Here is a 17,747-nt window from a genome sequence, read left to right on the forward strand (position 1 = left end):
ATTTTGCTCCAAGAACAAAAATTATACTCCATCTGTCCAATAAGCCATATCAATAAATAAATAAACAAGTTCATGGGCCATGACGGAATCTCAATTCAAATAAATCAATTATAAAACCATTTTGAAACTGTTAGGGGAATTTATATATGGACTGTATATTAGATGATATTAAAAAATTAGGTTTGAATTAAAGGGATAATAGCACTGATTATTTTTTAATCCTGTTTTAAAAACACATGAAAAGGGGTGCCTGGGTGGCTCAGTCGGTTAAGCACGGGACTTTAGCCCAGGTCACGATCGTGTGTTTTGTGGGTACAAGTCCCACATCAGGCTCTGTGCTGAGAGCTCAGATTCTGTGTCTCCCTCTTTCTCTGCCGTCCCTTGCTCATGCTCTGTCTTTCTTTCTCAAAAATAAACATTTAAAAAATTTTTTAATTTTTTTTTTAAATTTTTTTTTTTTTCCAACGTTTATTTATTCTTGGGACAGAGAGAGACAGAGCATGAACGGGGGAGGGGCAGAGAGAGAGGGAGACACAGAATCGGAAACAGGCTCCAGGCTCTGAGCCATCAGCCCAGAGCCCGATGCGGGGCTCGAACTCACAGACCGCGAGATCGTGACCTGGTTGAAGTCGGACGCTTAACCGACTGCGCCACCCAGGCGCCCCAAAAAAATTTTAATTTAAAAATGCATGAAAGGATATGAAATTTTATACTGCATTGAATATTTTAGCAGAAAGTAAGAAGGCATAGTTGAATCAGGTGTGGCAAAATCTTGACAAATATTGCCTATATTGGGTTCAATATACTATTTCTCTACCTTTGTGTATGTTTGAAAATTATCATCATCTTCATCACCACCATCAGGCACAAGATTTATAAATAGAGGCAGACTAATAAAAGCATTTGGCTGTGATAAGGAAAAATCTCACGCTATAATCCTTCCATATCCCATAAATGGATTATTTTTCTCTCTACAAGTAGCTAGGCAAGTTCCAATATTTTATCAGCAAGATAACCCCTTTAAATGCATTATACTCTATATCCTTGAGGACTTGTACTCAGGGAGTTTATGCCAAGACAATACTAGTTGACAATTAGTTGATGTAAACAGACTATCAAAAACAGCCTGCCCGAAGCAAAAATGAGTATAGAAAATGATACTTAAATTTCTGTCACAGAATATTATCCCACATTTTCTATAAATTCAAGGTTATTGAATTTATAATATCTTTATTGTAAGTTACAATAAAGATAAATATAGTAAATAAAAATCTTTATTGAATTTACAATATCTTTATCTTGTGAATTTATTTTTTTTTAATTTTTTTAAACGTTTATTTATTTTTGAGACAGAGAGAGACAGAGCATGAACGGGGGAGGGGCAGAGAGAGAGGGAGACACAGAATCTGAAACAGGCTCCAGGCTCCGAGCCGTCAGCCCAGAGCCCGACGCAGGGCTCGAACTCACGGACCGCGAGATCATGACCTGAGCCGAAGTCGGCCGCTTAACCGACTGAGCCACCCAAGCGCCCCTCTTGTGAATTTATTAAATTCACAATATTGATGTGATTTATATTGTACCAGCATCACCATGGTTGATCAAGTCTCACAGAAAGAATTCCAAGAGTAAAATCAGTAGAAATGTTAAGCAGCCTGAATTCTCTCTGAATAGGTATAACATGAGAAGTTTCTCCACAGCATTTTTTCCTTTGTGTGTGTTTGGGTGGAGGAAGAGATGAGCTCTGGGGGTAAGACGCACAGGGCAGGAGAGAAATTCAGCACGGGGCTTCACTAACAACAGGCCATGTGACCACAGATCCCTGTGTGTGATGCCTCCTGAAGTGGGGCAAAGGGGAGGACTGAGGAGGTGGCATGCATCTGGCATGCAGATAACGCTAAGTCAGGCCAGCGCCACATTCTAGAAAACAGTGCCACAATGACTGAACCATAGCCTCTATTTATTGGTTTTGTTTGAGACACTCCAGGCCAAGGGCAAATTCGGGCCTTTCATCCTGCCTGTTGACCTATGGTGGGTAATTGTTCAAAATGTCCTAGTAATATAATGCAATGTACAGTGGAATTCATCTTGAGTCATGAAAATGGCATAATGAATCACAATGATTACAAGTGCAATCCTAATTACTATTTGAAATCTATTGCACAAGAAGTCCTCCAAATCAGTTAGGCACCCAAGGGTGAGGTTGGGGGCTTTTTTTTTTTTTTTAATAAATATAGCATAAAACTACAGTTTCATTGTTTTATTTGGGGTGGTTTTTTGTTTGTTTGTTTTGAGAGAGAGGGGGGATGTGCAAGTGACAGGGGGACAGAGAGAAAGAGAATCTCACCTGGGGCAGAGAGAGAAAGAGAGAGAGAGAGAAAAGCAGGGCTCATGATCAACCCAAGCCAGGCTCAAGCTCACCCACTGTGGGACTCAAACTCACAAACCGTGAGATCATGACCTGAGCTGAAGTCAGATGCTTAATGACTGAGCCACCCAGGCACCCAAGGTTGGTGGCTCTTATTAATAGTTGATGGTCCTTGGGGCGCCTGGGTGGCACAGTCGGTTAAGCGTCCGACTTCAGCCAGGTCACGATCTCACGGTCCGTGAGTTCGAGCCCCGTGTCACGCTCTGGGCTGATGGCTCGGAGCCTGGAGCCTGTTTCCGATTCTGTGTCTCCCTCTCTCTCTGCCCCTCCCCCGTTCATGCTCTGTCTCTCTCTGTCCCAGAAATAAGTAAACGTTGAAAAAAAAATTTTTTTTAATAAAAAAAAAAAAATAGTTGATGGTCCTTTGCACTATTTACAACAAAGTAAAATAAAAGTTGATACTATCTCCATCAGACCACGTACCTGGGTCCGAAAAGATGCATTTGTCCTAAGGCTGGAGTGAGAAAGCACAGCTGATGCAGAGAAGCAAAGGACCCAATAGCCTTCTTGTCTCTTGTTTTAGCCTCCCCAGCATATGAGCCCTCAGGAAACAAAAACTAGGGTAGAGGGGACTTCTACATTCTCCACTGAGTCAGGATGCTCAGAATAACACAGTTACTTGAAGAGGGGGGGAAATATTTACCTTCATGGTTGTATTAACAATGAGGAAAAGTCCTTAAAACTGGAAGAAGAAGGTGCAATAACAGAGCTTCCTAAAGAGCTCTTGCTCATGATCATATCTGAAGCTCCATCAATAAATGAGACAGATTTTTACCAGAAGATACAGCAGAATATGGCTAAAGACAGAAGAGGATTATTTAACCGCAAAGGTAATATTTCTCTAGGTTCAGATTTTAGCTGTCTTACTAATAAAGGCACAGGAGAAATACACTGAAAAAGGGGTCTCACTGGAAAGAGAGACTTAAAAAGTATTTCCAAAAATGTGCTTCGGGGCACCTGGACAGCTCAGTCGGTTAAGCCTCGACTTTGGCTCAGGTCAGGAGCTCATGGTTCATGAGTTCGAGCGTTGCATCGGGCTCTGTGCAGACAGTGCAGAGCCTGCTTCAGATCCCCGGTTTCCCTCTCTCTCTGCCCCCTTCTCCCCGGCCCTCTCCCAAAAATAAACTTTTTTTTTTTTTTTTAATGTGCTTCATTAAGTAAAAGAGCAGCAGAGTGAATTTTGGGTGCAGAAAATAAACATAACTATTTTCCCTGTTTAGCAATTCTCTCCCTCTCAGTTTCGTAAACCTGTCATCAGCACTATATCATTCAGACATCACATCCGCACTCTTGGGGCCCTTGGTCTGCCTGTGACCCTTGCCTCAACTTTGACCGACTCAACGCTGACTCGGGCTACTGTTGGCTGCAGTACAGAGACACGATGCTCCGAAGGCAGAAGATTGCACCAGCCAGGCACACAAGTGCTCAGTGTGTTTCATCACCCTTGGCCAGTCTATCTAGGATTAAGATATTACCTCTTGCTGACTCCAAACAGCAGGATGTATCAATAGGGCACACACCCTCTAACAGGGCTACCCAAGCAGGATGCAAATCAGAATGGGAATGGAGGTGCATACCATGCACACTTGTGGGATTAACAGAGACGAAAGCAGGATATATCAGAGCCTAAATTAGATCCCACGTTGTCCTTTGCTTATGCACCTACTTTAGCATTTATCACAGTGACCGGTCAGATACCTGTCTCCCCAGAGGAACCTTATCTTCATCATCTTTGGATTCCCCACCAACCTTACAGATATCAAATGCTCGTAACTGCAACAGTCACTCCCAATTTCATGGCTAAAAGGAAAGATGGCTACTCTGAATGAAAGAAGAAAATTTGGTAGTCTTCAGCCATACTCTAAACCATTATGATTTCTGTTTTCTCCTCTTGTTCGCTTCTATTCTTTCCTGGTGGTACCATGGAAAAGACAGATGTGTGACCAAAAAAAAAAAAAAAAAAAAAAAAATTCAACAAGTGACAATACTCACTTCTATTTAGGCTAAAAAGTGCTAAGGAAACTCACCTAGAGATTTTAATCCTCTTAACCTACCAAATCGAAACACCTTGTGCCCTTTTAAATTCATGGCCCAACACATGCACCACCAATACCCCAATCTCTAGGGCTCTACAGAATTTCACTCAAGATCAGTGACAGCCCAGGGGCGCCTGGGTGGCTCAGTCGATTAAGCATCTGATTCTTGACCTCAGCTCGGGTCATGATCTCACAGTTCTTAAGTTCAAGCCCCACATTGGGCTCCACGCTGGCAGCCTGGAGCCTGCTTGGCATTCTGTCTCTCCCTCTCTCTCTGCCCCTCCCCTGCTCTCTCTCTCTCTCTCTCTCAAAATAAATAAACTGACAACAACAACAAAAAATCAGTGACAGCCCAAAGTCTCACCAAGTACAACAGAAAAACCAGCAATAAAGTTTGTTGTCTCCTTAAATCATAAGGAGTACGTAATCATAACGTACATTTTTAAATGTACCCAGAAACATAAAATATTAGTGGATCTGCTATGTCCAAGAGAAGGTACCTGGCAATAAAAAGGGGATTGTGTAGCACCGAAAATATCTAATTTTGGTAAAATGTTACTGATGATAATACTTGGTGTCCAAGTATACACCTTGAAGGTCTATTAGCTGCTTCAATCATTTGAACATAACAATCCATTTACACAAAATGAGCCAATGTTTTCGCTCAAATACTGTATTTCCAAAATGCACTGTGGTATACCATTTCTACAATTTCTCCTAGACAAGCCTCTGGAAGATTAAGTTCCTTCCAGTGAAGGGCTTGACACTTTGGTCATCTTTTATCCTAAATTAGATAGGCACGAAATTGTCTGCACATTATTTTTGGAAAACACACAAAGGCTTAGTCTTTTAATTAAATCAAGTTCCTAATTTCGTAGTCATCCTTTCCATAGAATTCTACTCTCCTATGATCCCCCGTGTCTTAACCAATTCTTAAAATTCTTACCCCAAAAGTGAAAAGGTTTGTTGGAACAAAAGCAAAGCAGTAATGGATACACGAGTGAGCTCAGCTGACTTGTCAGCTCACTTCTAACAAAAATTAAACAGCTTTCTGTACTGTAGGACATTTCTGAGCCTTTGTTGCTGTATAATATTACTTTCCAAAAGTAAGGTATAGCATGTGGTGATTCCCAAACTTATTTCATGGGGCAGTTATTATTTATTTCATGTATTATCAATCAGTCATTAGCAGGAAAGGGTATTTTGAGGAACATTTTTGAGAACCGCAAGTTAGACTACAGTGCTAATAAAAACCTCAAAAATAGGTTTAACTCCGAAGGAGTCCAATTAGCATTATTTTTTCAAAACATTGACTGCATCTTGAAAACTATAGGCAGACATCTTCAAATGTATGCCTTTAGAAGTAAGAACACATAGATGAACTAGCACATTATTACCACCTTTCCAGTGAAAACTCATTCAAAACTCAGGCAACTGCTATTTTGCATAAAGAACAAAATTATGACTGATCCTAGGCCTATAGAATGCACTGCTCTCTGCATATTTCAAGTTCAAATTTGGTAGATGTAAATTTTTACAGTGTGGATATGTTAGCCATCATAACTGAAAAGGAGACTTACCAACAGAAGCTGAGTTTTTAAGGACCGACTCCTTTGAGACTCCCTTTTCAATGCGTATTGTGGCCCACTGTTCAAAAATAAGTAGTGTTGTTAATTTAAACTGTTCCATAGACACAATGTAAAATACTCAAACCATGCTTATACAGAAGTGAAATTAAACATTATGCCCAGGACTATCTGAATTAAAGAGATACCTCAGTAAATCTCAGAAGTAGCAATATTCCAAGTCTCAAGTATACTCTTTTATATTAGTTACTGATCATGCCCTATTTACCCTATATAAACCCTATTTAAACCCCTCACACACACCTGGTACCCCACTAAACTACTCCTTGAAAAGGTCATGAAGCATGTCAGGCAAGAGCTCAGGTTATGGCATCAACACTGAGTTCAGGGGCGCCTGGGTGGCTCAGTCGGTTAAGAGTTCGACTTTGGCTCAAATCATGATCTCACGGGTTCGAACCCCGTATCGGGCTCTGTGCTGACAGCTCAGAGCCTGGAGCTGCTTCGGATTCTGTGTCTCCCTCTCTCTCTCTGCCCTTCCCCTGCTCATGCTCTCTCTCTCTCTCTCTCTCTCTCTCTCTCAAAAATAAATAAACGTTAAAAAAATTTAAAAAGACTAAGTTTAAAGTTACTTAATCCCTCTAGGCCTCCATTTCCTCATCGGTAAAATGAGGATAATAGTTCCTATCCCATATGGATGCTATGAGGATTAATTGAAACATGGGTCCCAAAAAATAACTATGTTTTCATAACAAATTAGGCATTCAGGGGCAAGACACATTCAAACAGACCTAATTGCCTATGTCAGAAATAGCTTAAGATTTGGAGAGCTTGGGGTGCCTGGGTGGCTCAGTCGGTTGAGTGGCCGACTCTGGCTCAGGGCATGATCTCACGGTCCGTGAGTTCGAGCCCCGCGTCGGGCTCTGTGCTGACAGCTCAGAGCCTGGAGCCTGTTTCAGATTCTGTGCCTCCCTCTCTCTGACCCTCCCCCATTCATGCTCTGTCTCTGTCTCAAAAATAAATAAACGTTAAAAATTTTTTTTTTTTTAAAATAGGCTTGGAGAGCTGGATAGGGTGCCTGGGTGGCTCTGGGTTTCAGCTCCAGTCACGATCTCACAGTATGTGGATTTGAGCCACACATTAGGCTCCACACTGACAGCAGGGAGCCTGCTTGGGATTCTCTCTCTCTTTCTCTTTCTGCCCCTCCCCTGCTTGCACACTCCCCCTAAGTAAATAAATATTAAAAAAAAAAAAAAAAAAAAAAAAGACGTGGGGAGCCGGAAAGGAATTAGTGAAATCGCTAACAAAGGAAACCACCTGCCGACCTGTCACTTGCTTCTGTGGGGATGGACAGGGAAAATGTTATGAATATGAGGAACCACACATCTGTGAGAATTTAAGAACGGGGAAAATCAATTCCCATTTAAAAAAAAATTTGTTTTAATGTTTGTTTATTTTTGACACACACACACACACACACACACACAGAGAGTATGAGTGGGGGAGGGGCAGAGAGAGCCAAAGACACAGAATCTGAAGCAGGATCCAGGCTCTGAGCTGTCAGCACAGAGCCCATTGTGAGGCTTAAACCCACGAGCTGTGAGATCATAACCTGAGCCGAAGCTGGACACAACCGACTGAGCCATCCAGGCATCCCAATTCTCATTTTATTTTGAATGTACATGGAAGTATAAAGAAATACACCAAGATGTGACTTGTTATTTGCTTCTTTATGTGCTTTTTTATGCATTTCCAAAATTATCAACCATTAACAATAGTTCAAAAACCACAAATGAACTAACTTTTGTTGACAGCATCCTGGAAAATCCCTATGACTATTTTTCTACTTTAGAAAGGGAACAAATAAAATATTATTTAAATGATTACAATGGTGATTACAATTCCAGAAGCTAACATTGTCAAAGGGGATGGGGGAGTGGGAGGAGGAAGGGTGAAATTAGAGGTGAAAGGCATTGTGATCGTTATAATTAGGACTTAAGTGCCCTTGAAGGAGCAAAAAGAATTTATCAAAAACCTAGTGGCAAAAAACAGGTATTTCTAGGCTCACAAGGAATTAAACAAATTTTTAAAAATTCAAATCAATAAGAAAATGACGGAAAGAGACTAAATGACCTAAAACCTATACCTGAAGGTCATGAAGTAGGGCATGATCTGACTACGTCAGGACCCCTGCACAACATCCCAAAGAGCCAAGTAGGAACATGCTATTTGTGCTTAGAGAACAGCCTATAAATAGAGACTTAATCTTCTGGGCTTCAAGTGGCAAGTCACAAATGATAATCAGACTCAATCTTAATCTGATTGCAGCCTTTTCCCTTCCTTGCTGATTTGGTGTAGGAGTTCTCAAACTCTAGATATACCTCCCATGTCTTCTCAATAGAAGGAAAGGTTTATTTCCATAGTTTTTCCACTTTAAAGCTTTAGCACCTGTTATCATTTATAAGTAGCAATATGATTTTATATTTTATATAAATGATAATTACCTTAGATTAAGACAATTATTCCATGCTTATTTTATGGAAAATATTGATATTTTGAGGCTGTTATGGGCTGATTTTGTGTCTCTCCCAAAATTCATATGTTGAAGCCCTAACTCCCCGGTATCTCAGAATATGGCTGTATGGGAGATAGGACCTTTTAAAAAAGGTGACAAAGTTAAAAAATGAGGTCTTTAGGGTGGGCCGTACTCCAATATGATTGGTGTCTTCATAAGAAGAGGAAATTTGAACACACAGAGACACCAGGGATTTGCACACAGAGAGGAAAGGCCATATGAGGACACAGAACGCAGCCATCTGCAAGTCAAGGAGAGAGGGAGGCCTCAGAAGAAACCAAACCTGCCAACAACAGTTTCATTTTGAACTTCAAGCCTCCAGAACTGTGAGAAAACAAATTTCTGTTGTTTAAGCCCCCCAGTCTGTGGTACTTTGTTATGGCCGCCAGAGCGAACGAATACAGGGGCGTGCTTCATACAGCATGATGTACTACAAAGAGCTCCATGTTCTGTCACAACTATCAGAATGCATAACCTCTCCTGAAATGGTCACGCCAAAGGTCTGTCCTACAAAATGCAGTTACAAATTTTCAGGTGGAAGGAGAAGTCATTTAATGTCAAAGGAAATTTGCACTAGAAAACCATTTTCTTCTTTGGGCTTACTCTCCAGCAAAAGTGAAAAGTGCTAAGGCTTTGCAGCCAGACACATATGCATACGAATCGCAGTTGTGTGCTCCTGGCTGTATTCGGCTCTGATGAAAGGTTGTCACCTCTTGGGACCCCAATTTCATCATCCCTAAACCAGGGACAATACCAAGATAAAAGAGTAAGGAAGATAATCTTTCCAATGACCACCACCCAGTAGGCCTCAAAGTAGAAAACACTGGCTTCCTCCTCCCACTTCACGCCCCAAAATTTATTAGCTTCCAAAATGATCACTTTTTCGCAAACCACGCAGTGCATTTCCCACAAAATAGCTACTCCACTTCCACCATGCCAAATGATCAAGTAAGCCCGAAGACAGAGGTTGGAATATCTCTTCAGAGGTTCCCAACCTCTTATAGTGGTTATCTCAAAACACATCTGCCTCTTGCCCACAGGATGATGCTGAAGTATGATAGTAGTTTCTAATCCCCATGGCTACTCCCATCTCACTTCTCCCTACAAAGAAAGGTTGAAAGACACTGCCTTCAAATCAGGTTCTCACTCTACTTAGTTTTAAAACTCCTCTTGGGGAGCAAAAGGTAGCTGTCTCTAATTCACCAAAAAAAGCAAAACAGGTTAAGTCTGAGTTTTAAAGCTTAGATCAAAAGCTTGCAAAAATGATACTGTCATCTAGACAATTACAACTTTTAGTTTTTACACTAAAAAGACATTTAAAGATTAACTAAAAAGAGAAAAGGAGAGGATGAAGATATATACAATTACATACAAATTCAAAGTATTAGGTTTATGCAGATAACAGCAGGCCACTGTCTGTAGCCTAATAAAACAGTTTTCTTGACAAATCTGTCATCTTGGCAGAGCAAGAACTCAGGCTCTAGATTCAAATTAAAATCCTAATTCTACTACGAACAGCTGTGTGCCACTATCTGGACAAATTAACTCTCTGAATCTCCATTCCCCAATCTATCAGTGGGAGTAATATAGACTATGTCAGAGAGTTGTGCATTTAAGCACAATGCCTGCGTAGCTTTTCTTTATTATTACTTTCTGTCATAAACAGCCATGGCCTTCTAGCACATTTATTGTATTTCCAACACCAGGAATAACACCTGAATATCATATTAACAGAGGTGTTATAAACCATCCTACATGACATTTATTGACATGTCTTTTGAAAAGATGAAAAGCTAACTGGTGGATGGAGGAAAGTATAAAGGGGAAGAAAAATAATTAAGACAAAAGGTAGGGTGACTGGCTAGCTCAGTGTATAGAGCATGCAACTCTCAATCTTCAGGTGGAGTAGGCAGAAAGCCTACTTAAAAAAATATATTTTTAATAAAATAAAATAAAATAAAAGGCAAGAATAGTCTGCTCTGAGTATGGATGCTAACTCATTAAAGATCTGAAGATGGGTTAAATCTCAAGCCACATAGGAGCAAAGACAAACAAAAAATAAAAACAAGACCAAAGAGTGTTTCCATTCAAACTCCACTGAGATTTGAGCACCTACTGTGTATCGTGCTTTCCCTGACCTCTCCTCATTTCATGCACACGATACAGTAACTCTCGGAGGCATTCTCCTATACCCCCCCCCCCCCCCGGTAGAAACTAAGGGTGAGATGTTAAGTGACCTGCCCAAGGTCACAAGGCCAGAAATTTGGAGGAATCTGTTTATCCTTCCATCTTATTTCTCAAAAGCTGAGGGAAAAATTAGCCCCGTAGACATTCATTATCTGTCCATTGACTGTATTACCTGGTTAGATTAGATAATTTACATACCATTGCCCTACCTTCTTCTCCACCAATGCTATACTCTCTTCCCAGTCTTTATTTCCCTCTAATCATGAGCCTTAGGCCAACAAATAGCAATCCTCACCCCCCCCCCCTTACCCCCATTGATTTCTGTGGTTGAAAACAGCACTTAATCCATACTCTGTGGTTGAAAACAGCATTAAATCCATGCTCCTATTTAATATACATGAAAACTTCACACACGCACCCACCAGAATTTCTGATACACCCCCTACAATCCAGATGGACTACCCTCTACATATCCCCACCCAAAAGTTTTACTTTTCATAGTTTGAATTGCTAAAAACAATTTTCCCAATATAAAGTTGTAATAATGCCATCTATACTCCTTAGAAATGATTATATACCCCTTGAAAAATCACTGGTTCAGAGAAAGATACAACCAAATCCGTTGAAAACAAAGTGCAATGAGTAACTGAAGGGTTGGGCTTTGCATAGAATCTACAAAAAGACAGCATTTGTCCAGACCTAAAGATGTCCTAATACTAAGCAAACAGCACAAGTTTTGAGGGAATTATCCCTACGGTCAGGAAAAGCAATCCGCTATACTACCCACCGCCTGACAGAAATGTCTTTGAAACATCTAAGGCTGTTCTGGCTGAAGGATGAGAAACCCTGGGTCACCATTTCCCTCCCCTGTGCCTAAAGCAGACATCACTATGGGATCACAGCTCCTTCCTGATGAGCCCAGAGGCTCCCAACCACAGGCACTCCGAGCAACTACTGTCAGAGCTGGCCCACAAAATGAATCTCCATTCTAATTACATATATGCCAAGCATCACTCTGACCCAAAAGCTTACTCTCAGCAAAAACGGAAGTTCCTTATGCTGCCATCTACCTGGTTTCCAAGCTAAGTGGTCTATCTCCCACTAACCAAGCAGTGCATCTCTGAAAAGTCTCTTCAACTCTAGATGGACAAAAATTAAAACTTGAGGCCCTACCTAATTGATGGTCAGACTCTAAGCTGGATATATCCCTTCCAAGTATAGAAGTTATTTGCCAGGTTGACAGCAACTAGCTGGCCTCTCTCCTTGACAACTCTTCAGTCATACATTGAATTATCAAAGCAAGACCAACAGGAGTCAGCCGCTGAAAACCAGTGTGTGCAATTTACCTTCACTCCAATGTCACTTGGGGTATAAACTCCAAAAGACACTGCTGTATGGGAGAACAATTCAACCATTTCAGAGTTCTGAGAAAGAGTTCTGAACACCAGCCAAAGAGGATCATCTGCTATGGGGAAAGTATTTGAAGAAGATCTAGCAGTAAGAGGCAGCCTGAGAAGTTCACAGCACAGTGTGACCAAGTTCGGAGCGTGAAGTCAATACAAAAGGTTCACAACTGCAATATCTCCCAAGCAAAAACAAAACACCTTTGAACCCATGAGGGCTGAGGATAAAGAATCAAATATGACTAGACAGAAAAATAACCAAGAGAAAGAAAGTGCAACAAAAATCTGGGGCAAAACAGGAGATTAGCAGGTAGAAGAGAGTCTCAGGAGTTTAGTAGGTGGGAGATTAGCAGTTTACAGATGTGTATCTGGGAGCCACCCCACTCACTGAGGGAGAAGAGCAAATAAAGCCAAGTTCTGGGGGTAGACGGAAAAGAAGGGCAGAAAAATGAGAACCCATATTAGAAGGTACCAGCGAAGTTAGAGAAACCAGGATGCTAGAGTCTAAATAATAATAATATTCTTTTAATAGCAGCAAACATTGATATAGCACCTAACACCCCACAGGCACCTTTCTAAAATGCTTGACGTGTTAGGTCAGTTAAACAACCCTATGCAAATAGGTGTTAAATTGTTATTCCTATTTTACAGATGAGGAAAAGGAAGCACAAGAAGGAGGTGACTTCCCTGAGGTCACATATTGAGAAGCAGAACTGGGATTTTGGAACCAAATCTAAGCAAACCTGTATCTAGAGTCCGTCCTCCTAAATCACTAGACCACAGGTCCTCTCCTCAGTTAAGACTCCTGTCTCCACTTAACTCAAGCAAACCGCTGAACTTAGCTCTAAGTCTCAGTTTCCTTGCCTGTAAAAGGGGGGATAACATTGGCCCTCCCTAGCTTCCAAGGCTTTGGGGAGCGTCTGATGAAAGAGCAAATGGGAAAGCCCTGTGTAATTTAATTAAGCTTTGTGTAAGGGTGAGCTGCTGTTCCCTACCAGGCTCACGTCCATCTAACTTACCAGCTTTCTTAGCAGAATTTGGAAACAGGAGTGTAGAGAGAACAGAGATCAAAGAATATAAACTTACGATGACATTTCAAGTGCTTTTGGTTAGATAAAATTTCCATGACTCCATTAAAACATAATCAGATTTCTCACTACGGCCCCGCAATTGCTTTCTTATCTTGAACATAACCTAGAACAGGATGCCTTTCTGGACAGCATGCCTTAGTACACGAAAAGGACCTCTGAAACCTGGGGCTGTAAAAACTAAGGAAGGTGAAGGGACAAGGGCACTACATGGATATAAAAGAATCGATGATATAAAAGACGGCTGCACTGTTATTCTAATCAGTAATAATAATAATAATAATAATAATAATAACAACAACAACAACAACAACAACAATAATAGCAGCGGGTGAGGATGGCTCTGCATTCAACTAGGGGAACAATACGGTGGTCCCATGGTCTCAGCCCGGATCCCTTCACTCTGAAGGAGTAGCCAGGATGCTGTCTGGGCGCTACTGAGGGGGATAAACTGAAACGCACAGCCCTCGGGACCGCTGACCTTCGGAACTGGTCCCCTCGCATCAACTTGGCTCTCAACAGCTCTACTAGCGGCCACCACTGCCCCAAGTTCTCTTTCCCTAAAGCCCTCAAACGGTGCTGGGGCGCCGCCTCCCCCCGCCCCCCCCCGGCACTCACCTCTAAAGTTTTCACCAAGAGCTTCATGTACATCTCAGAGATGCCCAAAGACACCCCGAAGGCCGAAGGCAGGAGGATGAGGCAGATCACCAGCGTCAGCCAGGTGGAAAGGATCTTCCCGGCCAGCTCTGCGCCCTCCATGGCTCGGCGCACCCTCTCCGAAGGAGTCCACGGGAGACAGCTGTCCCTGTCCCCAGGCAGTGGGGCAGCAGCTCCGGGAGCGGAGGCGCGGAGCCGGGCTCCGGAGAGTCAGAGCCGCCGCCTCCTGGCACTCACCTCTGCGGGGAAAGAAAAAAAAAGGAAGGAAAAAACTTTCAGAACGACGGCAATTTCCTTCCTTCTCTTTCGGGCTCCTCCCGGCCCGGCCGGTTAACTCTTTCTCTGCTGGAGGCCCAGGCCAGCGCCGAAGCCACAGCAGCGGGCACAGACCTGGTCGTGCCGGCCAGAGGACGGGAACTGGGGGGTGAGCGAAGTGACACGGCGGCGCGGGCAGGACAGAGCAGTCGGGAACGCGCCCCACCCTTGTGCCTAATTTCCTCTGGGTGGCGATTACGACGACTCAACGGCTGACTCACAGAGGCCCTCCCGGAGGCCCTCCCCGAGCGCGGATCCCTGCGGGCGCACCGCACCACTGCACACCGGCCACTTCCACAGCCGTGCGGAACGGGTCCCAGGCCGAGCACCGTGCCGGGGGCAGGCTGCGCTTCCGCGCCCGGCGCCCTATTTCTGCGCCCTGCCCGCGCCCCACCTCCCCCGCCACCCAACGGGGAGCTTCCAGGCGGGAATCTGCACCGCCAGCGCCGCAGCCTCCCGGGAGGCCTCCCTTCTTCCCCGCGCCCCGCCTCCCCCAGCACGCCTAGCCAAGGTCCTTTAGGGAGCAGAGTTTTCTGCAAAATGTTCGCATTTCTTCACCTCCAGAATGAACTACTGACGCACCCGGGACCCTTGAGAAGGTCACGTTTGTGTGGTTGTAAAACAACCTCTTTAGAAGAGCTTTCAAGAAGAGGGAAAGGCACAGAGCGCCGCTGAGCCGCGGTTTGCGCCGCTTTTGCAGGTCTCCCACGCCTCCCTGCCCTCTCCCCTGAGCGGCTGTGCGGCTCTCTCCTGCTCCCCGGGAGAGGGGAAAGCTCTCTCCACGAGTCTCCTACTCCACTCAGCCGCCATCTCCCTGGCACAGGAATCCTTGGGCTGGGGGTCCCTCTCTTCCTGGGGGAAGATTCCAACCAGTTTGCCCAACCAACCGTTCACCCAACACCCTGAGCGCACAGAAGCTGCAGAAAAATGCCAGGCCGGCTCAAATCTTCGCCACGCTGACGCGCGCCTCCTGGGCGTTCAGTTCCCCTCCGCACAGCCGCCTTGCGAGCCCTTACTGGAACAATGAAGGGCAAAACCCTATGTGGCTGTTTGCTTCACTGCAGCTCATGTCTCTTGGGGACCTACTCTGTTTTTAAGAACGAACCTGAGACGGGATGCCCAGACTGTAGGAGACAGAAAATCAGGCTGCCCAGGGCTTCCAGATCATTACCGAATGAGACCAAACTCTCCTACAGACGGGTCTCTTCCAGGTGTTATTTCAAGCTGGAAAAACTGGGAGGGCAAGCGAACTGAATTGAAGCAGTATTGATAGCAAATACTGTAAAGAGAGCTGCCCCTGCCTAGGGTGTGGAGGAAGTGGGGTGCAGAAAGATGCAGAGAAGCCCCAAACCAAAGAATGTAAATGTTTGCCCTCTGCACCTTCTGCCAGGTGTGTATCACAACCTCCTCCCCAGCTAAGAAAGAAAAAAAAAAAATTATGATTTGGTCATGAGAACCAAGTTATGAATGAAGTTTTAGGGGCTTGGCTTCTCTGTATGTTCTGCCAGTTTTCAAAAACAAAGAAGACACAATTGCCAAAATCTGTCCAGAGTCCTTGCTGAAAATAAACATATATTTAGCATAAAACCTCAAAGATTCTGGGGTGGGTGCCTGGGTGGCTCAGTCGATTGAGCATCAGACTTGGGCTCAGGTCATGATCTCATGGTTAGTGAGTTCAAGCCCCATGGGGGGGGGGGGGGGGGCCGCGGTGCTGACAGCTCAGAACCTGGAGCCTGCCTCCCATTCTGTGTGTATGTCTCTCTCTCTCTCTCTGCCTCTACCCCACTCATACTTTGTGTGTGTGTGTGTGTGTGTGTGTGTGTGTGTGTGTGTGTGTGTCAAAAATATATTCTATTAACTCATTTACAAAGATTCTATTAACTCATTTAACACTCCAGGCAAAATCCTTACTTTCCTTATATTTCCTCCAAGGAAGGTGACTAAGGAATGCTGAATGTTTATACCAAAGTTTACCCAACAAAGTCCCAGTGCAGGCAACTCAGTGTAAGGACGGCTTTTTCTGCCCAGCCACACACAGGCGCTGATTGCCTTCAATCCCTAATAATTTCTGCTGCTCATGACTGAATTCCATGAACTGGTTTGGGTTTTTTGTTTTTGGTTGTTTTTTTTTTTTTTTTTTTTTCACTATTGTGGAGGAATTACTGTCCCCCAAGGGCATGGTCGAATGATAATAACATAGGATTTGTAGTTTTAGGTTGAGTGCCCTTCTGTGTTTCCACTTTCTCATCAGTAAAATGGATCATTTTTAGGGTCAAACAGGATTATGAGCCTAAAACTACTTTTTTAACAACAAAGCTCTGTGCAGAGATCAGATGGCAAGTTGGTGCAAGTGCAAAAGCTCTCCATTGTTTTCTTGCCTAAAACACACAAGAGCCAAGATAGGCTCGCCTTTGCAAGTGATGAGGAGAAGGAGAGAAGGGAAGAATGGGTGAATGGTTCCAACGTTCCCTTTCACTCCCTTCCTTGCACTCACCTCACCTCTCCCCTCTCCTGCAGCCCTTGAGTCACTTTCAATCAAACCTAAGTAGGACCCTCCTCCCTTTCATGCATTTAGGACTCCTTCACTTACTCCATTCGTTTCCTGAGCCTGCCTTAACAAATGATCACAGACTTAGTGACTTAAAACAATAAAAATTTATTTTCTCAGTCTTGGAGGCCAGAAGTCTGAAGCGAAGGTGTCTGAAGGGCCAAGCTCCTTCCACTGGCTCTAGGGGATGATCTTTCCTCATTTCCTCTAGCTTCTGGTGGCTCCCAGCATTGCTGGTTTGTGGCAGCACGACTACACTCATAGCCTCTGTCTACACACAGCCTTCTTCCTAAATCTCTTCTTGCCTTCTCCTCTGTGATAAAGACACTTGTCATCCTGGATTTAGGACCCCACCCTAATCCAGGGTGATCTCATCTCGAGATACTTCATGTAATTCTACTCAATCGGCAAAGACCTTCTTTCTAAATAAGGTCACATTCACAGGTTAGGACTTGGGTATGTCTTTGGGGAGGCTACACTTCAATTCATGACACTTATCATCTCTGTAAACTGGGGATAATGACACCCATTTGGAGAGGGTGGTATTGGGATTTGAGATTGTATTTTTAAAATTTAGCTGATAGTAAAATGCTCAATAATGAGGTTTTTCAGGACAATCCTATTTTTCACCTTTTGTCCTGGCACATATTTTAATAATGCTTCCTCTTACTCTCAAAAATATCCTGGCTTGAATGGTAAATCACATGGTTTCCTTTACATAATTTCTAAGAGCCTTCCCAGTTCTAAAATATTAGATTCTTTGACAAAAATCACTGTCGTGTCCATGCTTGACCCCTTGTCAACAATGGAGGCCAAATGAAATTGTGCTGGTGGATGAAGAAAAGGGATTACCATCTCATTCAGATTTTCTCACCTGTTAATGTGGGTAGAAATTCCTGGGGCTCTTGTTAAAATGCAGGTTCTTAGTCA

General features: G+C 43.4%; 1 protein-coding gene across 3 annotated transcripts in view; it reads right to left on the minus strand.

The window, feature by feature from the left end:
- GPAT3 (glycerol-3-phosphate acyltransferase 3) overlaps positions 1-14,659 on the minus strand; it is a 69,244-nt gene extending 54,585 nt beyond the window's left edge. The window contains exons 1-3 of one of the 3 annotated variants that reach the window (XM_040479400.1): positions 14,345-14,659; positions 13,916-14,193; positions 6,042-6,108 (exon numbers count right to left, since the gene is read on the minus strand). In XM_040479400.1, coding sequence (XP_040335334.1) covers positions 6,042-6,108; positions 13,916-14,056 — 208 coding nt within the window. In that variant the 5' untranslated portion in view covers positions 14,057-14,193; positions 14,345-14,659. The remainder of the gene's footprint in view (positions 1-6,041; positions 6,109-13,915; positions 14,194-14,344) is intronic. The other 2 variants (XM_040479394.1, XM_040479388.1) reach the window with 2 other exon arrangements.
- Positions 14,660-17,747: the final 3,088 nt, after the last annotated feature.

Source organism: Herpailurus yagouaroundi, unplaced genomic scaffold (genome assembly GCF_014898765.1).
Source record: "Herpailurus yagouaroundi ecotype Mexico unplaced genomic scaffold, PumYag 28, whole genome shotgun sequence".
NCBI classification, from domain to species: Eukaryota; Metazoa; Chordata; class Mammalia; order Carnivora; family Felidae; genus Herpailurus; species Herpailurus yagouaroundi.